At 41.8% G+C, this 17,921-nt stretch overlaps 1 protein-coding gene across 1 annotated transcript in view; it reads right to left on the bottom strand.

Moving 5' to 3' along the window:
- The window catches only part of TRPC4 (transient receptor potential cation channel subfamily C member 4), a gene marked incomplete at its 3' end in the record, with an annotated part of 376,713 nt that overhangs the window by 255,187 nt on the left and 103,605 nt on the right, over window positions 1–17,921 (bottom strand). Inside the window, exon 3 of the mRNA XM_079779004.1 lies at window positions 6,733–7,251. Within this exon, the coding sequence (XP_079635130.1) occupies window positions 6,733–7,251 (519 nt within the window). The remainder of the gene's footprint in view (window positions 1–6,732; window positions 7,252–17,921) is intronic.

The raw sequence follows: 17,921 nt of genomic DNA, 5'->3' as shown, positions 1-17,921 counted from the left end.
GCAGTCCTGGATTGTGAGAGGGATGTCCGACTGCCCGCTTAGGCCCGATCCTGTTGGGATCGGGCCTAAACGGGCAGTCGAACGGGTTCGGGCCTAAACGGGCAGTCAGACATCCCTCCAGGAGTCCCAGATTGGAGAGGGTACTGGCTGGGCTGAGGGACAACCCCCCCGCCGTGCACGAATTTCGTGCACCGGGCTTCTAGTATATATATATCAGATCTCTGAGTCTTAAACATTATAACCTAAAAAAATGAGTTGATATTTTTGAAATGGTTCAAAGTAGTGTGTATGATTTTAGAATCAGAGGCAATGCACACAAAAGAAGTTGTTTTCTTCCTTGTTAGGAAAATCTCCTTTCCTAAGGAGCTTGGCACACTGCTACATCTCCCGAGGGGTCCCAGATTGTGAGAGGGAGCAGGCCAGGCTGAGGGACCCCCCAAGTGCACGATTTCGTGCACCGAGACTCTAGTTTTGTAATAATTGGCAATGTAACAAGGGATAATTCAGGGCTAAGTTCAAAAGAAATTGAATACAATTTTTTTTTTAACTCCAAAATCTCATTTTCTTTCTTTTTCATCTTACATAATTTTTTTCCAAATTATTGTTCTGGAATAAATAATTACTATAATTCAAATGTAAGCAGAGAACCAATATTTTCTTGAGATAGAAGTAAACAGTTACTTGCGAACTGACAGCTCAAATAGTGATGGAAACAAAAAACACAATTTTACTGGATAATAAGTACAGATCTGAATTTCCTTTAATGATACTTCACATCCATGAAATTTTTCATGAGAAATGTATTACTCTCTTGCTGTTAACTTTATTCTATTTATTTATTTATTCATTTTTAATAAATCTTTATTGTTGAAAGTGTTACATATGTCCCTTCCCCTCCTTACTGCCCACTCCCCCCTCCCCCAAGCCTTCACCACCCTATTGTGTGTGACTATGGGTTAACCCTTTGCACTTGCTTGCTTTTTTCTCAATTCCTTTATTCTACTCGGGATTTAATTTTTTAAATACCCCAGATTTTACAAAGTGCGGCAGTAGAATAAAAAACTGGAGTTTCTTTTCATACAAACTTATTTATTTGGATTTTTTTATATTTCAAATTATTGATACATTCAAAGACTAATTTTAATCTCTATAATTTTTCATGTTGTGATATTTTTTGAAACATTCACCCACATGAAGACCTGGTTTACATTCACATGTTTCGCAAATATAAATCGTCTCTCTTCTTCCTCCTTTGATTTTTCTGTTAGAACAAACAACACAATCATTGTGTTTTTTGTTAGGGTGAGGTGTGATTATATGGAGCTTTCCATCTAAACGTTGCTCTAAGTTAGTGGATAATAATCTACCCTTGGAAGTTAGTGTACCACCTCTGAATTCTCCAACAAGATCATGTACTAGTTTCCTAATAAATTTCACATGCGTTATCGGTTTTTCATTTTTTCTTTTTTGGCATTCTTTGTACAATATATAGGAATTTACAACACTGACCTCAAGCCCCCAGAAAAACAATTTACGACACCATATTAGAGTCTTCCTCATAAAACAGTATGTGCCTGTGTAGTGATCAGCAATATCAACACCCCCATAAACTTTGTATAGTTGGTCATGACCTTGGGTTTGAGAAATATTTCCTTCCCACCACCACACACTCTCCTTTCCACAGACTCAGTCTCTGAAGTGTCCCATGTACTGAGCATTGTGACTATCCTCTTGTCTTTCCACGCAAGAAGCATTACATTTTCATCCCTGAAAGCCACTATCTCTCCTTTCATTAGCTTTGGATGTTTGATAACAGGTGGATTATCTTTCCTATTGGGCATTATTGTCCCTGTCAAGTGTGTTTTTTCCTTGAACAATTCCTTTGCAAGAGTGACACTAGTGTAATACCTGTCAGTGAAGAAATGATAACCTTGAGAACCAGGTACTGAGTTCTTCAATCTTTCATGAAGCTCTAAAACTATTCTGCTAGTAAAAGGGAGATCAGGTCTCACCAACGTTTCAGATGTTATTCCTCCATAATAAGGGACAAATGAATGTACGTAACCACATTTTGAATCTGAGAGGACATATAAGCGAATACCCCATTTTGTTGGCTTTTTAGGATTATATGTGATGAAGTGTATCTTTCCCTTGAAACCAACAACAGTCTCATCAACAGCAATCTCTCTTCCAGGACAGAATCTCTCCCTAAATTTCAAGGTATGACAAGAAGCAGTTTACCTTCTCGGTTCTTGTTCTCAAATCTTTACTTGACTTTTGGTCGTTTTTCAAGTGTAACATCCAAAATATTTGCAAGAACCTTTCTCTTTTGAAAACAGATTGAAAAAAATGGTATATGAGACTCAAAATCCATGGACCAATAACTCTGCAAGTTGGGGTGATTCAATACACCCATATTTAGTATTACACCAAGAAAAGCCTTCATTTCCTCTATTGTCACATCTTTCCAATTATTCCAAGTGGATCGCTGGGATAATTCTTTCTGGCTAATTTTATGCCTAGCATACTCATTTGTCTCATCCGTTATATTTTTTATCAACATCTCAGTAAAAAACAACTGAAAAAAGTCTATTGGTGTGGCACATCCAGAAGGAACTTGAGGTCCAACATGTAACTGACCTGTGGAGAAAGGGATTCTGCTAGGCTCTTTGTCATTCACAGAGGTAGATGTCCACTTTTCTTTTTCCTGTTTTCCCCTAGAAATGTAACTTTCACTGGGTCTTATACCCGATTTCTCAATGATATCACCTATATCTCCATCACTCTCACTCGAATAAACAATTGTGCGTCTTCGTTTTGCTTTTATGAATTCAATGTCACTGTCACTGTCAGTACTTTCAGCCAGATCTTTGGACAAAGCAAGGGACTTTTTCCTTTCTGTAGTTCCACTAGGACCAGCGATTTGTTCATCATCTCCACTCGCATCCTCGGAGAACTCACTTTCGTCACTACTACATTTTTCACTTTTTTCTTCGTTTTCGAAGTAAAATTCATCATCGCTGCTTTCTATGTCTTTGGAAAACTTATCCATCCTGAGGAGGGGAAATTCACTCAGAACGTGCGACTGCTAGGGGGCAAACCAATCATCCAACTAAACCCTGTGTCATGACAACATCTGTGATATGCTAATAGAAACCTAAACAAACTTAGGAGACGAAAAGATAAGGAAGGTTCTTTACCAAGGGAAGATGATGCAAGCTCAAAAAGGCATGATGCAATGACTCATGCTTTGGACCCTCCTACTCAAGATTGCTGCCTATGCAAAAGATAAGCTTAGGTGGTGGCATCAGTTGAGACGGCATTTACATTTTACTTGTCCTTTCATGCTAATGAAAACAAGAAAATATACTGGAAAAATAGACAAAAATCCCCCTCCCCCCTGCGGTGAAACTACGTGTCTAGTGTGGCTCGACATACGAGCTGCTACCGATGCTAACCGTGTTGAGTCACACTCGACATCCGAGTGCAAAAGGTTAAGACTTATCATGAAGGAGATCATAAGATACTTACCTTTCTCTGACTGGCTTATTTCACATAGCATAATGTTCCCTAGGTCCATCCATGATGTTAAAAATGGTAAGAGTTCTTTATTTTTTTAGAGCTGCATAGTATTCCATTACATAGATGTAACACAGCTTTTTAATCCACTCATCTGCTGATGAGCACTTAGACTGTTTCCAAATCTTAGCTACTGTAAATTGTGCTGCTAAGAAAATAGGGGTGCATATATTATTTCTGGTGGGTATTTCTGATTTCTTGAGATATATTTCTAGAAGTGGGATCACTGGGTCAAATGGTAGCTCCATTTTTAATTTTACCACTGCTCTTCAACATAGTACTAAAAGTGCTAGCTATAACTATCAGACAAAAAGAAGAAATAAAAGGAGGAAGTAAAACTGTCATTATTCGCAGATGACATGATACTGTACATAAAAAACCCTAAATACTCCATCAGAAAACTACTAGATTTACTAGATGAATTTGGCAACATAGCAGGATATAAAATTAATACCCAGAAATCAATGGCATTTTTATACACCAATAATGAGCTCTCAGAAAGGGAAACTAAACAAACAATCCCATTTACCCTTGCAACAAAAAAATTTAGATACTTAGGAATAAACTTAACTAAGAAGGTAAAAGACCTGTACTTGAAAAACTACAGGACATTGAAAAAAGTGATAGAGGAAGATATGTGAAAGTGGAATAATATACTATGTTCATGGATTGGTAGAATCAACATCATTAAAATGTCTATACTACCCAAAGCAATCTATAGATTCAATGCTATCCGTATCAAAATACCAATGGCTTATTTCACAGACCTAGGACAAATATTTCAAAAATTTATATGGAATCAAAAAAGACCCCAAACAGCCACAGCAATCTTGGGAAAGAAGAACAAAGATGGGGGGATTACAATACCAGATATCAAGTTATACTACAAAGCCACTATACTCAAAACAGCCTGGTACTGGAACAAGAACACACATATGGACCAATGGAACAGAAAAGAGAACCCAGAAATTGACCCAAGTTAGTATGCTCAATTAATATTTGACAAAGGAGGCAAGAGCACACAATGGAATCAAGAAAATCTCTTCAATAAATTGTGTTGGGAAAATTGCACAGATACTTGTAAAAAAATTAAATTAGACCACCAATTTATACAATAGACAAAAATAAACTCAAAATAGATAAAAGACTTAAATGTAAGATGTGAAACCATAAAAACCCTAGAAAGAAACATTGGCAGCAAAATCTCAGACGTCTCTTGTAGCAATATGTTTATGGATATATCTCTTAAGACAATAGAAATTAAGGAGAAAATAAATAAATGAGACTACATCAACATAAAAGGCTTCTGCACAGCAAAAGAAACCATCAATAAAATAACAAGAGAGCCCACTCCATGAGAGAACATATTTTCCAATGAAATCTATACTAATAAAAGGGTAATATGCTAATTTGATGGGGAGACCTTCCTGGAGACCTTCCCGACAAAGCCATGGTGGTGGGGCTGAAGCAGAGGTGGTTACAGGTGATCAGGCCAGCAGGGGGAGGGCAGTTGGGGGTGAGCAGGCTGGCGGGAGGGGTTAGTTAAGGGTGAGCAGGCTGGCAGGGGGGGCGAGTGGGGGTGAGCAGGCTGGCAAGGGGGGGCAGGTGAGGCAAGCAGGACAGCAGAGGGGGCAGTTGGGGGTAATCAGGCCAGTGGGAGGGGCAGTTGGGGGTGAGCTGGCAGGCAGGGGATGGCAGTTGGGGGCAATCAGTCCAGCAGGGCCAGGCAGTTAAGGGTGACCAGGCTGGAAGGGAGGGCAGTTGGGGTTTATCAGGCCGGCAGGCAGAGTGGTTAGGGGTGGTCAGGCAGGCAGGCAGGCAGGTGAGTGGTTAGGAGCCAGCAGTCCCAGATTGCGATAGGGATTTCCAACTGCCAGTTAGGACATGGATCAGGCCTGAACCAGCAATTGGACATCTGCCAAGGGGTCCCAGATTGGAAAGGGTGCAGGCCAGGCTGAGGGACACCTCCCCTGCACTGTGCATGAATTTCATGCACCGGGCCACTAGTATCTAATAAGGGGTTAACCTCCAAAGTCTATAAGGAATTCATACAACTTAACAAAAGGAAGATAAATAATCCAATTAAAAATGGGCAAAGTACCTAAATAGACACTTCTCTAAAACAGACATACAAAAGTGCAAAGGTCATATGAAAAAATGCTCAAAGTCACTAATCATTCCAGAGATGCAAATCAAAACGACAATGAGGTAACACCTCACACTTGTTAGAATGGCTATCTTCCACAAATCAACAAATGACAAGTATTGGTGAGGATGTGGAAAAAAGAGAACCCTTGTATACTACTGGTGGGAATGCGAACTAGTGCAGCCTCTGTGGAAAACAGTTTGGAGTTTCCTCTTAACCTCTTATTTTTGAAAAATCAAGAAACTAATCCAGACATGAGAAAGATTTTAGTACTTTTATCTGCTGGTGGGGCAAAGGCTTTTTCTTTAGTAATAACTTCTAATAATGTATTTTATTAATATAACACCTTATAATTCACAAGAGCCTTCAAATATATCCAAACATTTTACACTTTCTATTAATCTGTGAGAGATACCTTTTATATGTATAAACACATGCATAATCAAATGTTATAAATATGAAGTCCACTAAGCGGATGAGAAAACAGAAGCTTGGAGAAAGATGCATGACTTTCTAAAGTAACAAGACTTACACATGAGAGAACCAAAACTCTCTGTCTGAAAATTTTTAAATTCATTCATTTTTTGCATTATGCCAAAGTAAATAAATTCATCTAATGGATACCAAAACCATCACCAATTATGAAATCATTTATCACTCTTCAATGTATTTCATAATTATTAATCTTACAAGTAAATATCAATCAAAAAATAAATATCATCCATGTAAATGGGGGAAAGAGGACACATATGTAATACCCTAATCAATAAAGAAATTAAAATGAAAAAATAAATAAATAAAACAAAATGAAAAAAATCATGTAACAGTTAAATAGAAAAATGCTCATACACAGAGGGGATAAATGGTAATGGAAAAGATTAAATAAATAAATAAATAAATAAATAAATAAATAAATAAAATGCTCATACCTAATTTTGGAGTACCAGTTTTCTGCACTGTGATTAAATTTTATGGTGTTTTGATGGGTATAGTCTGGCAACACTCACCTCTTTTTGACGGTACTTAATGGCCAATTTTAGTCTCGCAAGATCATTTCCACTTTGATCTTCTATGAGACTATTATCATCTCGGTAATTAAGAATGATTTCTAGTTCTCTGGAGCTTCTTGTCTGATCCAGTAGGTCCTTAGCAAACTGTTTGCACTGTCGTGACAGTTCCTCATACTCTGACTTGAATTCATTTTCCACCTTGCTCAATTCCTGAAGCTCCCAACTTAGTTGAAAGGCTGTGAGAAAAGGATCTTCACTTGACAGTGCAATGAGAGAAGGGCTAGCCAAGGCCTTGTAGATGTTGAGTCTGGAGCGTGAGTGGCGAAGGCTATCCACATCTGAACTGGAGACACATTCAACACAGTTACAGCGGACCTCATGGGGTCTGGGCACTGAGACTCCTTTCTGAACTAAAAGTTTTATTATTTCATAATTATTTGTGTGGGCTGCCAAGATGATTGGTGTAATGTCCGGAGTGAATTCAGAGAACTGCTTATCAAGGAGTATGGGAGGTACCTAGGAAAAAGAGGAAAGCAGAGGTAATGAATATTTATTCATTTGTTCAAGCCTGTGAATTTCAGACAGCATGCCATAGAATGTTGAACAGGGTTCATAAATCTTTTGCCTGTTTTATGTGGAGGGATATGGCTGTTTTTCCAAAAAATTAAGAGTGAATTACAGAAAAATAACTCCCTATATAATGATACATTATTCTTTCTTTAATCTGAATTACAACATTTTAGGAATCTTAAATAAGTGGCTATGGAAACTTGCTATTGGTTACAGCCCTTTTTGCTCCCAACTTAGTTTTTAACTTACAATCTTTGCTTCTCTTTCCCAGAGATGATGATTTCCTAAATAATTTAAAAATACATTAAAATTACTTAATTATTTGTTTTAAAACCAATTTTCCTCTGTAATAAAAGTATTTTAATTCTTCAGTGTTTTTTTTTTTCCTTTTGTGTTTTATCTTCTGAGCTAGAGGCCTGGTGCACAAAATTCATGCATGGGGGTGGTTGGGGGGGGAGGGTCCCCTCAACCCAGCCTGCACCTGCTCCAATCCAGGACCCATCTAGGGATATCCGACAGTTTAAGCCCGAAGATCAGGCTTAAATGGGCAGTCAGAAATCCCGCTCACAATCCTGGACCCCTGGCTCCTAACCGCTCATCTGCCTGCCTGCCTGCCTGCCTGAATTCCCCTAACTGCCCCCCCCCCCGCCAGCCTGATCACCCCTAACCACCTCTGCCTGCTGGCCTGATCGCCCCTCACTGCCCCCCAACCAGCCTGGTTGCCCCCAACCTGACTCCTTCTGGTCTGGTTGCTCCATGCAGCCTGCTGTTCAGTCATTTAGTCATCCTTCATTAACCCCCTGCCAGTCTGGTTGTCCCACACAACCTCTGGGGCTTCAGTCGTCCGTTCTGTTGTGACGGTCGCTTAGGCTTTTATATAGATAGATTCCTAACATCCAACCAATGATTAAAGATGGCAGCAGACATAGGAGGTCTAGCGTCATGTTTTCTATTTTCATCTATTCCTCTATGGTATATTTTCCAGATGACAAGATGTGCTACATTGCTAATACCATTGTTTTATTAAAAATAAACAATTGCTCCCTAGTAAATCAGGTCACTAGTGTGCTTATGCATAATTTCTTTGGGTTATATATACTCTAGAAATGATAATGAGGAAAATAATTTAATAGGTACTATTTAGTAAACATTTGCTACGTACATTAAACCTCTCCATTAGTTATTCACATACTAGTGGCCTGGTGCACAAAATTCATACACATTAAAAGGGAATTAATTAGAGGAAATATTCTAATATTGCTATTTGCCCTTCTCCATAACAGAAATGTCAGAGATGAAAGAAAATTAGTAAAATGTATATGAAAATCTCCCTCCTGTCAGAGTCTGGGGCATGCTGCAGGACCTAGAATCAAATCCCTGCCCACCTGAGAGTGCCTCGAAATCATGCGAGACCCAGACCCAGCTGGCCCCACACCTGTAAAGCCCCAGAGGGTGGGGGGCACAGCCTCAGTTTCCCTGGCCCAGAGTCAGGTGGGGGACACAGATTCAGGTCCACTGTCAAGCCCCTCTGGGCAGAGCGTGTGGCCTCAGGTCCCCCGGCCCAGCTCCGAGGTGGGGGGCACAGCCTCAGGTCACTCGTCAAGTCCCACTGGGCAGAGGGAGCAGCCTCAGGTCCCCGTCAAGCCCCATCGGGCAGAGGGGGCATAGCCTCAGGTCCCCCGGCACTGGTGTGGGGTGGGGGGCACAGCCTCAGGTCCTCTGGCCCGGCACCAGGGTAGGGGGCGCAGACTCAGGTCCCCCAGCCTGGCGTCAGGTCCCCCGGCCTGAGCATGAGGGCACGAGGGCATGAGGGCACGAGGGCACAAGGGTTGATGACAATTTACATATTAGCTCTTTATTACATAGGATTATAGATGTGTTCACTCAGAAAGTAAGTTAAAGGCCTGCTCTTTGAACTCAGGTCCACTTGTCTGACACCCAAGTCCGTATGTCTTGCATTACACCATGCTGCCGTACAATTTTTGGTTTAATATTTCTCCCTGCTGGCAAAAAGTCACAGTGGCAGCTATGAAAATCAAAGCTACATAAGGATAAGTTAATCAGGAATAGCAGAAAAAAACAACACATGTCACATTAAAATATGCTGCTGGTAAAATATGAAGGAAATAGGATCAAAAGGAAAAGAAGTATGTAGAAAAAACCACTGATATGAAACTTCAATTCTACTACTTTTAAGTAGAGATGTAGGCTTTACGTGTGAATAATTAAACCTACATGCTTTTATTTCATTTGGCCATTTAGAATATCAATTTTTTTATAAGAAATACTATATAAAGATTAAAAGGATGGAATTACCTATTTGAAATATATGCAATTAGTTGATAAAAATAGCAACAACCATGATTTTTAAAATGCACTAACTAAGGAAACCATATTGCCTTTTGAGATAGTATGTTACATTTAAATAGGGTTAATACATATTACATTATTTTTAAGTAATCTTTTATTTTAAAGATAACATTAACTAATAATCCTATATAAGGAAGATGGTGACCAGCAGGAAGGTAGGGAGGGAGAGAATGTGAGAGAGTGAGGGAGCAATAGAGGAGTATGTGGATGTGTGTGTGTGGTGTGTGTGTGAGTGAGAGTTAGGGACAGTTAGATTCTGCAGGTCTTCCAGGGGCTGCCACACCGGGCAGTCTTAGATGGCGGAGCCCCGCTCCCACTGCGGACACTCCAGGGCGGCCAGTGCAGGCACAGAGACCACGCCATCTTGAGAAACAGAGCTGTTTGAGACTAGGATCCTGGCCTCAGCACCACTCAGTCTGGTCTCAGATGCAAACCAGGACCCTGAAGCCACTAGGGACAGAGACCTGTGACCAGAGCTGCAGACCCACAGACACCGTGAATCCAGACATCCCCACTGCAGATTTCTGTGAGTCACAGTCACGGGCAGCACCATAGTAACTGATAGACCCACCCCTCACACTGCTGCAGCTCTGCAACAGGAATTTGATCCTGGGAGTGCATGGACACTGGGAATCTGTTCCCCACAACACAATTGTACGACCAAACCCGAAGCCCACACAGGGCGGCAGTGCCACCTGACTTTGATTCTGGGCAAGCGCACACAGAAGTCTGTTTTCCGCAGTGCAAAAGTGCACCTCCCGCCGACACAGTGCTACTGGGTAACCTAGTCCCCTGAGCTGACCAGGACCTGAATTTTCCAGGTGGAAGGCAGCATTGAGCACCAGTGACTTGACTCTGTTTCTTATCATGTGCACCTGGGAGCCCTGACTCCCAGTGCATGCACTCTAAGAGCCAGTGACTCCAATTCTTGGTGCATGCACACACAGGGACCCTGATTCTCAGTGTGAGGCCACACAAAGCAACAGAGACTTTGATACTCGATTCTTGGTTCAGGCACAGGGGAACTCTGACTCCTGGCATGCTGTAGGAGACTCTGATTTTCAGCACGTGCCAGCGGGGTCTCTGTTTCAGCGTGGTGCAGGTGAAGTCCCTGATTCTAGGTGTGCACATGAGGCCACACAGAGAACTGGTAATGCTGACCTTGGGTGAGCCTGGTTCCCACAAACCCACGGCAACCACAAGTCTTGGTTGTCGGAGATCTTCAGTGATGCTCGTGTGGTGTGAAGCTCCCACTGCACACGGCCCAGGCCCATGCAACTCGATGTTTGAACCTTCTGGTGATAGTCAGAATGGGGAGATGACACAATCCCCAGAAGAAAGAAAATGAGGAATCACCAATAAAGGAAATTAGTGAAACAGAAGCATGCAACATGACAGAAAAAGAATTCAGAGTAATGGTGGTACAATTCATACACTGAATGAATGAGAAAATCAACAACCTATGCAAGAATCAGGAAGAAATGAAAAGTGATATAGCTACAATCAAAAACACCGTGGAAGGTTTCAACAGTAGACTAGAAGAAGCAGAGGACCGAATTAGTGAGTTAGAAGATAAGGTAGAGAAACAAGCCCAATCTGAACAGCAACTGGAGAAAAAAATTAAAAATCAGGAGAAGAGCCTAAGAGAGCTTTGAGACAACATGAAATGAAGGACAAGTAGAGCAGCAAGGATTACAAAATCTATTTGAAGAAATATTGCCAGAAAACTTCCCGGATATGGGGGAGAAAAAGTTACACAAGTACAGAGAGTCCCAAGCAAGATGAATCCCAAAAGACACATCAAGACATGTCATAATTACAATGGCAAATGTTAACAACAAAGAGAGAATCTTAAAGGCAGCAAGAGAGTTACCTAGAAATTCCTGCATAAGATTATCAAAAGATATCTCAACAGAAACACATCAAGCTAGAAGGGAATGGAAGGATGTATACAAAGTGTTGCAAAGCAAAGGACTGAATCCAAGAATACTCTATCCAGCAAGACTATCAATCAAAATTGAAGGGGAAATGAGGAGCTTCACAGACAAAAAAATGACTAAGGGAGTTTATCACTACCAAGCCAGCAATGCAATAAATGCTAAAGGGAATGCTGTAAAAAAGAAGAAATAAAAAGGTAAGAAGGAACACAGGCACAAAAATAGAAATGACTACAAACAAGTACCTTTCAATAATAACTTTAAATGTAAATGGAATAAATGCTCCAATCAAAAGAAATAGAGTAGCTGAATGGATAAAAACACATAACCCATATATATGCTGTCTTCAAGAGACCCACCTCAGAACAAGGGACTCACACAGACTGAAAGTGAAGGGATGGAAAAATATCTTTCAGGCAAATAGAAATAAAAAAAAAGTTGGGGTAGCAATACTTATATCTGACAAAATAGACCTCAAAGTGAAGGCCATAATAAGAGATAAGGAAGGCCACTTCGTAATAATAAAGGGGTCGATACAACAAGAGTATATAACTCTGATAAATATATATGCACCCAATACAGGAGCACCCAAATACATAAAACCAAAACTCCTGGAAGATATAAAGGGAGAGATGGACAACAGTACAATCATAGTAAGGGACTTTAATATACCACTGATATCACTGTATAAAACCTCTGGACAAAAAATCAGCAAAGAAACAGCAATCCTAAATGACTCACTAGATTAGAAGGACTTAATTGACATATTCAGAACTTTCACCCCAAAGTCACGAAATACACATTCTTCTCAAGTGCACATGGGACATTTTCACAAATTGGGTCAAAAGCAAAGTCTCCAAAATTCAAGAAGATTGAAATCATACCAAGAATCTTCTTAGACAACAATGGCATAATTTAGAACTAAACTACAATAAAAACAATCCAAAAAACTCAAACACTTAGAAGCTGAATAGCATGCTGTTAAATAATTATTGGGTTACCAATGAGATCAAAGAAGAAATTAAAAACATCCTAGAAACTAATGACAATAAAAACACAACAATCCAAATTCTTTGGGACACAATGAAAGCAGTCCTGAGAGGGAAGTTTATAGCTCTACAGGCCTACCTAAAAAAAACAAGAAAAAATGGAAGTAAATCATCTAACTCTACAACTCAAACAATTAGAAAGAGAGCAACAAGAAAAGCCCAGAGTGAGCAGAAGAAAGGAGATAATGAAGATCAGAGCAAAAATAAATGACATAGAGACTGAAAAAACAATACAAAAGATCAATGAAACCAAGAGCTGGTTCTTTGAAAGGATAAACAAGATTGATGAACCTCTAGCTAGGCTTACCAAGAAGCAAAGAGAGAGGACCCAAATAAATAAAATCAGAAATGAAAGAGGTGAAATAAAAACAGACCCCACAGAAACACAAAGGATTGTTAAAAAATACTATGAACAACTCTACTCCAACAAACTAGACAAACTGGAGGAAATGGACATATTCCTAGAAAAGTACAACCTTCCAAAACTCAATCAGAAAGATTCTTAAAATCTCAATTGGCCAATAAGTATGGAAGAAATTGAAGCTGTCATCAAAAAGATCCCAGCAAACAAAAGCCCAGGGCCAGACAGCTTCACAGGGGAGTTATACCAAAAATTCAAGGAAGAACTAAAAGCTATCCTCCTCAAACTATTCCAAATAATTCAAGAGGAAGAAACAATTCCAAGCTCATTCTATGAAGGCAGCATTACCCTAATACCAAAACCAGATAAAGACAACACAATGAAAGAGAATTTCAGGCCAATATCCCTCATGAACATAGATGCCAAAATCCTCAACAAAATTCTAGCAAATCGGATCCAGCAGTACATCAGAAAGATCATACACCATGACCAAATAGGAATTATCCCAAGGATGCAAGGATGGTACAATATCTGCAAATCAATAAATGTAATACCTCACATAAACAAATTGAGAGTTAAAAATCACATAGTCATATCAATTGATGCAGATAAAGCATTTGACAAAATCCAACACCTTTTCTTGATAAAATCTCTCAGCAAGGTGGGAATAGAAGGATCACACCTCAACATAATAAAAGCTATATATGAGAAACCCACAGCCAATATCATACTCAATGGACAAAAACGGAAACCATTTCCCCTAAGAACAGGAACAAGACAGGGATGCCCACTCTCACCACTCCTGTTCAACATAGTACTGGAAGTTCTAGCCATTGTGATCAGACAAAAAGAAGAAATAATAGGCATCCAAATTGGAAAAGAAGAAGTAAAACTGTCCTTATTTGCAGATGACATGATACTGTACATAGAAAACCCTAAAGACTCCATCAAAAATTATTAGACTTAATAAATGAATTCGGCAATGTAGCAGGATACAAAATTAACACCAAGAAATCTATGGCATTTCTTTACACCAATAGTCAACTTACATAAAGAAAGGCTAAAAAAGCAATCCCATTGACTATCACACCAAAAATTTAAGATACCTGGAATAAACTTATTTAAGGAGGTAAAAGACGTATATGCAAAAAAACTACAGGACACTGAAAAAATAGATAGTGGAAGACATAAACAGATGGAAGAACATACTGTGTTCATGGATTGGTAGAATCAACATCATAAAAAATGTCCATACTCCCCAAAGCAATCTTTAGATTCAATGCAATCCCCATTAAAATACCAATGGCATATTTCACAGACCTAAAACAAACTTTCCAAAAATTCATCTGGAATAAAAAAAGACCCTCAATAGCCACAGCAATCCTGAGAAAGAAGAACAAAGCAGGTGGGATCCCAATACCTGATCTCAAGCTGTATTACAGAGCAACTGTTCTCAAAACAGAATTGTGCTGGCACAAGAACAGACATATAAATCAATGGAATAGAATAGAGAACCCAGAAATCCACCCAAACCACTATGCCCAATTAATATTCAACAAAGGAGGCATGAACATACAATGAGCAAAAACAGTCTCTTCAATAAGTGGTATTGGGAAAATTGGACAGATACATGCAACAAAGTGAAACTAGACCACCAACTTACAGCATACACAAAAATAAACTCAAAATGGATAAAGAACTTAAACATAAGATGGGAAATCATAAAAATACTAGAGAAATCCACAGGTAGTGAAATCTCTGACATATGCCAAAGCAATTTCTTCACTGATACTGCTCTGAAGGTAATGGAAGCTAAACAGAAAATTAACAAATGGGACTACATAAAAATAAAAAGCTTTTGCACAGCAAAGGAATCCATCAACAAAACAACAAGAAAGCCCACTGCATGGGAGAACATATTTGCCTATGTTATAATCGATAAGGGTTTAATTTCCAACATTTACAGGGAACACATACAACTTAATAAAAGGAAGATAAACAATCCAATAAAAAAATGGACAATGGACCTAAATACTTTTCGAAAGAAGACAGAAGGAAGGCCAAGAGACATATGAAAACATGCTCAAAGTCACTAATTATCCGAGTATGGGAGGTACCCACTTCTAGGAATATATCCCAAGAAGTTAGAAACACCAATCAGAAAGGATATATGCACCCCTATGTTCATAGCAGCACAATTCACCATAGCTAAGATTTGGAAACAGCCTAAGTTCCCATCAGCAGATGAGTGGATTAAAAAACTGTGGTACATCTTCACAATGGAATACTATGCTGTAGTAAAAAAGAAGGAATTCTTACCATTTGCAACAGCATGGATGGAACTGGGGAGCATTATGCTAAGTGAAATAAGCCATTCAGAGAAATATTAATATCACTAGAGGCCCGGTGCACTAAATTCGTGCACGGAGGGGGGTTGTCCCTCAGCCCAGCCTGTACCCTTTCCAATCTGGGACCCCTCAAGGGATGTCCGACTGCCTTGAGGGCAGTCGGACATCCCTCTCACAATCCAGGACTGCTGGCTCCCAACTGCTTGCCTGCCTTCCTGATTGCCCCTAACCGCTTCTGCCTGCCAGCCTGATCACCCCCTAACCACTCTGCTGCCAGCCTGTTTGCCCCCAACTTCCCTCCTCTGCCGGCCTGGTTACCCCTAACTGCCCTCTCCTGCAGGGTTGATCACCTCCAACTGCCCTCCCTTGCAGGCCTGGTCCTTCTCAACTGCCCTCCCTTGCAGGCCGGGTGCCTCCCAACTGCCCTCTCCTGCTGGCCATCTTGTGGTTGCCAATTTGTGTCCACATGGGGGCAGGATCTTTGACCACATGGGGGCAGCTATATTGTGTGTTGCAGTGATGATCAATCTGCATAGTACTCTTTTATTAGATAGGATGACATTTCTTTCTTTTTTTTTTTTATCCTCACCTGAGTATATGTTTCCATTGACTTTTAGAGAATGTGAAAGAGAAAGGGAAAGACAGAGAGAAACATCAAAGTGAGAGGAATACTTAGATTGCTTGCCTCCTTCCTGAGCCCTGACCTGGGCCCCAGCAAGGGAGGAGCCTGCAACTTAGGTGCATGCCCTTGATCAGAATCTAACCTGGACTCTGCGGTTGGCAAACCTAGACATTATCCACTGAGCCAAACCGTGTAGGGCAGGTTATGACATTTCTTAGCCCTCCAGCAGCGGACCTTCATTTTTTTCTCCAGGAGTGTGGTGGAAAAGCCCTAGATCACTTTTTTGGATTCTTATACCCAAGTTACTAAGAATATTACCAGTGGCATACAGGGAGCTTAGCCAATGAGTGGTCAGAAAAGGTATTTCCTCTGTAGTTCACACCTATCTCCTGTGATCTCCGGCTCCACCCCTGCCAAGGCCTAAAGCCTCCAGCCCTGGGCAGGGACCCCCAGCTGGCTCTGATTGCCCTGCTCTACCTCCAGCCAAGGCCGCAAGCCTCTGTTTGAGGCTCGGGCCCTGGGCAGGGACTCCCAGCTGGTTCCAATTGCCCACAGACACCCACAGCTGGCTCTATCGCCGGCTCCACCCACGGCCAAGGCTGCAAGCCTCTAGGCTTGGGCTCTGGGCAGGGACCCCCAGCTGGCTCCGATCGCCCACAGGGGACCCCAGCTTGCTCTGATTGCCAGGCTCCGCCCCAGCGGCCAAGGCTGCAAGCCTCTGGCAGAGGCTTGGGCTCTGGGCAGGGACCCCCAGCTGGCTCGGATCACCTGCAAGGGACCCCAGCTGGCTCCGCTGGAGGGCTCCACCCCAAGCCAAGGCCTAAAGCCTCTGGCTGAGGCTTGGGCCCTGGGCAGGGACCCCCAGCTGGGTCCAATCACCTGCAGGGACCCCCAGATGGCTCCGCTCGTGGGCTCCACCCCGAGCCAAGGCCTAAAGCCTCTGGCAGAGGTTTGGGCTCTGGGCAGGGACCCCCAGCTGGCTCCGATTGCCCTCAGGGGACCCCAGCTGGCTCTGATCACCAGGCTCCGATCACCAGGCTCCGCCCCAACGGCCAAGGCTGCAAGCCTCTGGCCAAGGCTTGGGCTCTGGGCAGGACCCCCAGCTGGCTCTGATCTCCCCGCTCCGCCCCCATCCAATGCCGCAAGCCTCTGTTTGAGGCTCGGCCCCTGGGCAGGGACCCCCAGATAGCTCTATCCCCCGCTCCATCCAAGGCCAAGGCCTCAAGCTTCTGTTTGAGGCTTGGGCCCTGGTCAGGGACCCCCAGCTGGCTCCAATCACCACAGGGGACCCCAGCTGGTTCCAGTGGCCCAGCTCCACCCCCAGCCAATGCCGCAAGCCTCTGGCTGAGGCTCGGGCCCTGGACAGGGAACCCCAGCTGGCTCCGATCGCCTGCAGGGGATCCCAGCTGGCTCTGATCACCTGTGGGGGACCCCTGCTGGCTCTGATATTCCCCTCTGATCTTCGGCTCCAATATCCCAGTTCCAACTGCTCTCCGAGGCTGCAGCCATCTTGGTTAGGTGTATTTGCATATTCCCTTTCTGATTGGCCGGTGGGCGTGGCTGGTGGGCGTGGCTTGTGAGTGTAGCGGAGTGATGATTTGCATATTACTGTTTTATATATAGGATATTATCTCATTCATTTGTGGAATATAATGAACAACATAAACTGATGAACAAAAACAGATCCAGAGACAGAGGAACATCAATCAGACTGTCAAACCTCAGAGGGAAGGGAGGGGAGGGTGGGGGTAAGGGGGAGAGATCAACCCAAGGACTTGTATGCATGCATATAAGCTTAACCAATGGACACAGACAATAGGGGCTGAAGGCATGTATGGGGGCATTGGGGGGTAATGAGGGGATGAAGACATATATGTAATACCTTCATCAATAAAGAAATTTAAAAAGAAATTTTAAAAAATCCTTTAT

Source organism: Cnephaeus nilssonii (genome assembly GCF_951640355.1).
Source record: "Cnephaeus nilssonii genome assembly, chromosome: 8".
NCBI lineage: Eukaryota > Metazoa > Chordata > Mammalia > Chiroptera > Vespertilionidae > Cnephaeus > Cnephaeus nilssonii.
The sequence above is the reverse complement of the archived record's forward strand: the minus strand, read 5'-3'. Positions and strand labels throughout refer to the sequence as shown.